Source organism: Amphiura filiformis, chromosome 15, assembly GCF_039555335.1.
Source record: "Amphiura filiformis chromosome 15, Afil_fr2py, whole genome shotgun sequence".
NCBI classification, from domain to species: domain Eukaryota; kingdom Metazoa; phylum Echinodermata; class Ophiuroidea; order Amphilepidida; family Amphiuridae; genus Amphiura; species Amphiura filiformis.
In genome coordinates this window covers 37913812-37922910 of record NC_092642.1, presented here as the reverse complement: position 1 = coordinate 37922910, position 9099 = coordinate 37913812, and the positions used below count along the sequence as shown (strand labels likewise).

The following is a 9099-nucleotide window of genomic DNA, read 5'->3' as shown; positions in this document are numbered from 1 at the left end:
GTTACTTGAAATTACTCTTACAAGCTTTTAATGCAAATGATTCCTTTTATTTTTTGATGCAATGTGTTTATAAAATTGCTTTGTTGTTTGTTTCACCTATTTCATATGTTTTAATGGTAGTATTAATTACCTAAACATTGCAAATTAGGAAATATGATGATTTAGGATGAATAGCGCCACCTATAGTTTGCATTTAGTTAATAATGAAGCCAATTCCACATAGGCCTACATCAAACAGCCGTGTACAGGGGAGTAAGGATTTCAACTGTAATAGCCCATATTGTGGTCGGAACCATAATCGAGATCAACAGCGCAGTATCTGATCGATCTTGAAATGCTGAGATCTGTGAGTTGGCTGCAAAATGTTGCTTAAGACTATAATACATATTGAATATACATATAAAAAACGATAACATATTCATTCATCTGGATCTTAAAGTTCCAAGCAGAACAAGCTTTTCAAAAAGCAATATAATCTGTTGCAAAAAGTTCTGAAGGAATTCAAAAGTTTTGAAGCCGGCCCTTTGCACCTGATGGTGGAAGGCGATAAATTACCATTTGGCCATTTTAGGATTAAAAGTGCAAATGTTTGTGCTTTTCTCGCAAATTTGTTCCACTCTTGCACCATATTTTACCATTTTTGGTTCAATATGGCAAAAAAATCACGCGTATTTGTACCGTAAACTTACTCTGTCACCAAAAGGTCAAAAGGTGCTGGATTCACTATACTACTTCCATAATTTATTTTTCAACCCCACCCCCCATGTCAAAAAGAAAGCCACTGATCTACCTCCCCTGGGAAGCCCCCCCCCCCCCTTCTTGCTCCCACCTGTGGGATGCTCTTCTTGTACTTTTTAGCCCATTTTTGGCCATTTTCGTCAAAGTTTGCCCCTTAAAATTGTGCTTGCCCTAACCCCCCCCTCTCTCTCTCTGTATGAAAAAGTGTTGGCTACGCTACTGCTAAGAAAGATGACAAAGTATCGGTAAAGAAAGGCTAAAAGTTCTATTCAGTGATTTGCTCATCCGGAGGAAAGTAAAAACCACCTTTGTTGATTGTAAGCTGTGGTAAAGACAAAATAGGACATTTCTACATGAATCTTTATTATATTAGTCTAGACATTATAGCTACATGTATTTTAAATGGGCTTCAACTTTGTAAATGCATGTACTGCTATTTTCCTCGTATTTGTCTTTTTTTTTATTTAAAGGAGTATTTCGCGATCCCAGCATTCTCTTTTTATAACATTTTCAGTAGATATCCACTAAAAAAAGCTTATTCCCAGAATTTCAGTTGATTCTGATTTTGCGTTTGCGAGTTATGCATGATTATGTGTATAAACTGCTCCACAGACAATGTGTTGTAATTTCGTTCTGGTGTACCAGAACGTAATTCAAATTTCAAGATGTTTTTGCTAAACTAATTAATATGCAAGAATTTTTTTTGTACATAAAAATTATGTAGCCAGAGGTTTCCAGTGGTATTAAAATCTCAACTTTTTTTGAGAAAAGTGTGGGATGATGCTGTGGATCACGAAATGCCCTTTTAACAAGATACAATACACTTTCGCTGGGATCACTGAATGAGCCAGTTTTGTGAACAATGCTACCATAGTTACCATGGTTATGGGTGGTTGGTTTTGTTTTTTACGACACTTTTGTTTGGCCTTAACATGACCCTGCTGTATCATTTATTTTGACACGGGATATCTTGTGTGCAAAATTATCGAAGCATTACGTTAATTTTAAGGGTATACGATGTATTGTTAGTCGAAGCAGCAGGAAAAAAGAGTAGGTTACAGCATCTTGCGAATGGTAATGAGCTTTAGCAAAAATTGCATTGCTCAATTCATAGCGAGCATGTAGAGGAATTCAAATCACAGATATACTTTTGTAGGTCCTGTGGTTCTTGAGTTATGTTGTAAAGAGGGCTGAAACAACAACAGTTTTGTACAACGTACATTACTCATTAACAACAAGTATATGATTTGTAGAATGAACTTTTGCAAAACACCAGTGTTATTTTTCAATAATATATTGATTCAGATAATGAATTTTTTTTGGGGGGGGGGGCTGCTTCGACCAACAATACCTCGTATACCCTTAATTGGTATCATTCAATTAACAGCGCGTCATTAGAGACGTTGCTGACCCGTTAACACTAGGATCCACAACATGTTCATCTTCAAGTTCAGGACACAGTTCTTTAACCCCAATACATTTGTACATTCATTGAATGACCTGGGAAAATTTGGGTACAAAAACTCATACTCTGCAACTTGAGGTCAAATTTTGCACTATGAGTGTTTAATTGAGGTTATTGAACTATACCATTGGGATGAGGCCATTGTGGTCCATAGTGTAAGATACCGGTACACAATACAGCATAGCATTACCTGCCATCGCATCGTGTTATATTGGGCTTTACCGAAAATCTGTCGGTAAGTTTGACTATCTTATACAAAAAGCCCAATCGGATATTGTATTAAAAACAGCAACGATGAAATATACGCCAACGATGCACGTACATTCATTGTTGCTGTAGTATTGTGTTCATTGTCGCTGCTATATGTTTTCATCGTTGCTGAACTTGTTTTCGTTGTTGTCGGAGAATCGTGTTCATCGTTGCTGCTTTACATTTCCCCGTTGTTGAATTATAAATTGTATTGTTGTTGTTGTTGTTGTTGTTGTTATTGCTGTTGTTGTTGTTGTTGTTGTAGATTTTCAACGTTGCTGCACATTCCATTCATCTTCATCGTTGTTGTACATGTTTATTGCCGTTATGATTGTAAATGCAGTGATATATTTAAAAAAATTATTTTTCAATATTTCTTCATATTTTGTTGTTGTTATTGTCGTTATAAAAAATTTACTAACAGCACATAAAAGAAAGGATAGAGAAAGTATATTATATGTAAACCATTCGTTGATCATGAAATGCAGTTACAAATAGCAACCAGTGGCGTAGCCAGGGCAGCTGGAGGAAGTCCCCCATGCAAATATTTTAAGTCTCATATAACACGGGCAATATCATTACTTTAAGTAAAAATAGTTTAATATTTAAATATTTACCACAATAACGTACCACACTTTTATCAAATCCTGCATTTTACTTTCTTTCATTGTTCAGGTAGCATGGCAAAACGTGAAACTGTCCACCATGACACGCCAAGATCTGCAGTACCAAAGGACTTCAAATACAAATCACTATGTCTGTTAACACTATTGGTGGTTACTTCTTATGCCATCTTATGGTTATCAGGGATACAGAAGATGGTATGTGATTTTGTAACAAAAGGTATCAGGGTTGAACATGTAGAAGGATTTTGGACATTTCAAGTACATTCCGTGGAGATGCAGTGCGTCATTTACACCAAGGCAACTCAGGGGGTAGACTTCTCCGTAGTCCACTTGCCCATTGTGCATACTCTGGCTATTGAATAAAAGCTTAAAATTGGTAGATTTTCACATCTGATCTTTTTAGTCACCGTACTCCCTCTGTTTGTTGGCTTCCCAAGTGGACTACTGACTTTGGATTGCGGTTAACATGTTTAACACGGTTGTCTATGGATGAGATTGTCGGATTTCTGGCCTACTAAAATTGGCCATGATGTAATGCATCTTTAAATGGATCTGGCTTGTGATTGGTCGCCCAGATCTCGTTATGGTTTAAATCCTCCGAGCACGTGCAGTATCATTGATAACAACATCGTACACAACTATGCGGCGCTTTGTGAACTGGGAGCATGAGCGCGTCTTGTACCGTACAGGCTTTGTGAGTGCGGTTAACTTGGATTGATAAACAAGTATGATTGACAGTGTGTGTAAGGGACTAAGTCCCCGGTCAAAGTCCTGTTAAAAATGCAATGTCCATAGTCGATTTTTAACTCGATTTAATAACCTGGTAGATTCTAAAATTAGAATTGTTCAGTATTGAAGTGCCGTTATAATTATGCCATTATAATATGTTGCACTCAATAATATAAGATAAGCCTACGTATAGTTTACTGTGACTGTGATTAATATAATTATAATGAACTTTTTCATAACCATTTATTAGTATTTTGATGTCATAGATATAAGTATAATTTCGAGTTCAACTGAATGCGTTCATCATGATTAATAACAAATTTTCATTTATCAAAAATCGTCTACTCGGTGGTTGTCGCTTCCTCGGAAGGGGTCCCTGGAGAAAAAAATCCCAACACCTCACATTTTGGACCTCCGTCTTAGTCTACACTCTCAGGAAAAAAGGTTCAACTTAGAACTTTTTTTTTGTCCTGTATGCAGAATCCTAAGCAGTAATAAGGTTCTAAAAAGAACCTTAAAAAGTTCTATAAAGAACCTTTAAGATTTAAATAGGCCTGGGACATTCTAATTCATTCATTCAGGGACTCGTAGTGTTAACCCTTTTTGGTACTATAAAATCATTTTCTTGGATAACAAACCTTTTTTTCTGTTCTACTAAGAACCTTTTGAGGGTTCTTTCTTTAAGATTCCTTAAAGGTTCTTCAAGCTTAAGGTTCTACTAAGAACCTGTTTCTTGGCTACAGAACTTCTTTTGGTTCTACAAAGAACCCGATTGAAACCCAATGGTATCTAACGAAATGGTAACATGGTAAATGTTATGTTCTTCTTTATTTCAGCCAGTGCCAGCTCGACTTCCCAATATTAAAGCAAGATTTTGACTCATTTAGTAAGTACAACGCCAACTGATATGCCTTACACATCTGATCATACAACGGCGACACAATCGACTACTAAAGAACAACTGACCTCATTTGAACAAGTCACGGATCCCAGTACTTCATTTTATATCATAGTCAATTATAAGGAAAACTACACTCTATGTGATTCAATTGATATAACTATCCAACTTCGAACGTCTGAGAACCAAACAAAATCTTTTGGAGGTGATTTTATTTGGGTCTGGGTCTATGATGCTGCCCAAAGAGCAAGTTCAACAGCTGATGAAATAATCGATAATCATGATGGAAGCTTTACCGCAAAAGTAACCTTAAGATGGACAGGACAAACAATGGTAGGCGTAAGTCTCGTGCATTCACGCGAGATAGTATCTCGTCTACGTCACTTCCGGGAAACATATCCAGCTCGCTATTCGTACAGGGAATTTTTACAGGGCCGACGCAAAATAAATCAGTGCAACAATCCTGTCATGTCTCAAAGGAAATGTATGTACCTGTTCGGCAGAGATATAAAAATATGACATTTTGTGATTATTCAGATTCGAAGACTGGCTTCCCATGGTTTTGTGTTAAACCACAAGATGTAGGGTGCGAAAATTACATACGTCATTCCAGTGGTGGATCGGCAACAGAGTTTCATAAAACATTTACCTCAGCTGACTTTGTCAAAAATTACCTCAGGTTGGTATTAGTCAAACGATTGCTTTCTGTACACGGGACCGGGTGGCTTAACGTATCCACCGAAGGACGGTGTACGTTCATGGTTCATTTACCCAATTCTTAATGTTCCATGGGGAGAGTACATTGAAGTATGAATTTAATCTAATGATGTTGCCAAATTAAATCCCGACTTTCTTTCGTCAATAGTCAATATCCCAGCAAGTTTCTGACCTCGTGCTACCCCTTTTACGAAATGTTGAAGTCAAAAAAATGGCAATGAATTTTGTAATGAAATTGGCACAAAATGCTATCTGAGCCAGACTGACTTTATCAGTGTGATAAGTGAACTAAAGTGAGCGACATATCGGACTAGTTAATGGTGCAATGCCGCGACGTCATATCACGGTCCATAAATTCAAGAGAATCTGTGCGTAACACAAAGTGACGAATCGCTACTCGTCATTCTGCGAAACTCATAACGAATAATGCAATGTAAGAATAAGCATTACAAGAGGGGCTGTACAAATGCAGTTTTGTATGAATTGTGTGTACATGGACTTTCAAATATTCAATTTTAATACACCCTGACCTTTGATATCACAATTAAGCATTCGTTCACTTTTGAATCGAACACAATAATTATATTGTCCATTTGTATAACAAACAATCACAGGTTATGATTTAAGTTCCTCTCTCATTTTCCCCACCCACAGGCCAGCACCGATCACACCGCTTAACACGTCTCATGCAGATTTCATGGTTGAACCTGTTTTTGGTAGGTTTGAATTGAGTTTAATCACAACCTTGGATTGTTTTCTGAGGGGCAAAGAGAGAGAGAGCAAGAAATATGTAGGGGGTAAAAATACGTAGGCCTTCTTGCCTAAAATGTGTAATTTTTATCCTAAAAAGTAAAATTCTAATTTGGAGTGGGTAAACTACCAAGATTGGGAGGGGATATCCCTGTCGCCACCACTGATAACTCCCCCCCCCCCCCGTCGCCGCCACTGATAACATAATGTTATGCCTATTCAAAACTCCCTCACGTCCAACAATATATGTTTCTCATTTACTGCACTGATTTCGGCCTTTTCCTAGTATGAACAAAAACATAAAGGCCGCAAGCCCGGTAGGGATGAGGCCAGAAACTCCAATAGCTAGTTTTACGAATTAGAAATTGAAAAAAGGGAATTTTTGGCGGCAAAAATGATTAATTTTGCTTTAACGTATCACACATTAGTTTGCACGCCAAAATAAATACATACCTTTTATTTCAAACAAAATCATCAGGACTCATGTTCTTACTTTCATTATATTTAATATCCTAGGTGAAACCAACATGACTTCCGCAACTTGTCTAAGCAACGAACGTCCTTTGTGTACATCTGGACTTCCTCAACGACATTCTCAATATGCACCAGGCTTCTACCATCAAGACACTTGGACTTCACATACCTGTCAGAACAGACATTTCACAACTCCTGATGTCATCAAATGTTTACAGAACCAAACTATACATTTTATTGGCGATTCAACCCTAAGACAATGGTACGAATACTTAGCAAGTCATGTCCTAAAAGAGAATGTGCAAGAAGCAAAAGGTCCTGATGAAAAATTTGGACCACACGTGGCAATTGATAAAGCAAATAACATCAGTATTTACTTCAACTTTCATGGTTATCCCATCGCTTTACGCAATCTTGATGTCAAACAAATTCATTACGTAGCGGAGCAATTGGATTCGTATACGAACTTGGAAAATACTATAATATGCCTTTGTCTTTGGGCACACTTTACAGGAACTAACTTACAGTACTACAGAAACCGTTTGCAATCTGTTAAAGATGCGATAGTACGATTAAGACAAAGAAATCCACATGTGCGTGTTTTAATTAAATCTGCAAACACCAGAGAACACAGCTCTGATTTTGATCGGAGTAACTGGTATTCATGGGAGGTACATAAGGTAATGAGGCAATTTTTCTCAGGATTTCCAGGTGTCACAGTCATAGATGTCTGGGATATGACAATTGGACATAGAACAGGGTACAATCTACATCCTGCCATAGACATTATTTCGCAGGAAATCGACATGTTTTTATCATTTCTTTGTCCGGTTGAATGAAAATGTAATTACAAGAACGTTCTGCTCTTCCACCTGCTTCAGTCACATACCGGCGTAGTTGTGTTTGAAATTAAAGAATATTGGTGAATCGGTAGAAAGCCACATCCTCACTTGATCCAATAAAATTGAGATTTTTACATTTTAAGAAATATCATATTTGTCTCAATCAAGGTATAATGTGAGGCCTGAAATACTATGTAAATGTAGAAGAGTAAAAATGAGAGAATTTGACTTCAAGAGTGTCTATAGTTAGGTCAGCTCGTAATCGGCGGGCCTTATAACATCGCGGATTAATATCAATATATTTTATTTGGAGAATTGTCTTGTGAAATCAGCAAGAAGTATTACAAATCATTAATTGAAGTCCTATACTTTGTCTACTTTCTTTAACACGACCCATTTTCAGCCAGTGACTGTACACCATTGATTCTATTATTATGTTTACGGTTTTGCTATTCATCATTTTATTGTCAAAACATATGTTTAGTTTAGTTTAGTTTCGTTTAGTTTAGTTTAGTTTAGTTTAGGTTAGTTTAGTTTAGTTTAGGTTGGTTTAGGTTAGTTTAGGTTGGTTTAGTTTAGTTTAGGTTGGTTTAGTTTAGTTTAGGTTGGTTTAGTTTAGTTTAGGTTGGTTTAGTTTAGTTTAGGTTGGTTTAGTTTAGTTTAGTTTAGTTTTGTTTAGTTTCGATTAGTTTCGTTTAGTTTCGTTTCGTTTAGTTTCGTTTAATTTAGTTTAGTTTAGTTTAGTTTAGTTTAGTATTACCTTCATTGCCCATAAAAATATCAAAATGCGGTGCGTGGTGCAAAAGGGCAACCCCGAACAGGCACGCAGGCCCACATGGGTCTCTTATACACACACATCAAATACTAAAATTACACAGTACATATTATAAACACATTTAAAAACACTATAAAATGAAATACAATATAATACTAAAATTGAGTTGCCAAATATAGAGTCAAGATATCGCAAAATTCATATAAGCACTAGTGAAATTACACAAAGTTTGTATACTGACAAGTTAATTTGAGATGTAGTGATTATGAAGCTCAGATTTGAAACATTTGAAAAATCCTGGTCACCCGATAGATTATTTCAAAATTTAATAGCTCAAAATATTTTCTGAACTTCCATTGACGTACTTCCATCGTCGATATTTCGCGATATGTACACTAGTGTTACAAGGTATTGCGATATTGAAGGAAATCAGTGCGATGAAATTCTTCAAAGAAACAATTCTCATCTCGATGTAATCATTTTGGAATCTGGGAAAGAGTTTTGTTTAAGAATGTGAGAGTATGTAAGGGATGTGTAATGTAAATAAAATTTAGTCTTGACATTTTCCATGAAATCAAAATTACCTGAAAATTGAAGGCCTTTAATAAATTTGAATTCCCGGGTAAATTCGGTATCAGAAGTTCCACAGATGCTGGTACGACGATGCATTGATGAATTACATTCCGAAACAAGGAAACAATTTAAGGGAAGGGGTATGAACGTTTGGACAGTATTTATTTTGGGACATTAGAGCACATCAGACATATCGAATTGCATTCTGAATACGAAGAATGTCATTCTGATATCAAATAAATTTATTTAATACACATTTTATG

The 9099-nt window shown here is 36.4% G+C and overlaps 1 protein-coding gene across 1 annotated transcript; it reads left to right on the top strand.

The window, feature by feature from the left end:
* Nucleotides 1-2383: 2383 nt before the first annotated feature.
* LOC140171589 (NXPE family member 3-like) lies at nucleotides 2384-8000 on the top strand. The gene is made up of 5 exons (XM_072194868.1): nucleotides 2384-2438; nucleotides 3128-3273; nucleotides 4644-5384; nucleotides 6077-6138; nucleotides 6689-8000. The coding sequence occupies exons 3-5, from the start codon at nucleotides 5020-5022 to the stop codon at nucleotides 7483-7485; spliced, it is 1224 nt and encodes a 407-aa protein (XP_072050969.1). The 5' UTR covers nucleotides 2384-2438; nucleotides 3128-3273; nucleotides 4644-5019; the 3' UTR covers nucleotides 7486-8000.
* Nucleotides 8001-9099: the final 1099 nt, after the last annotated feature.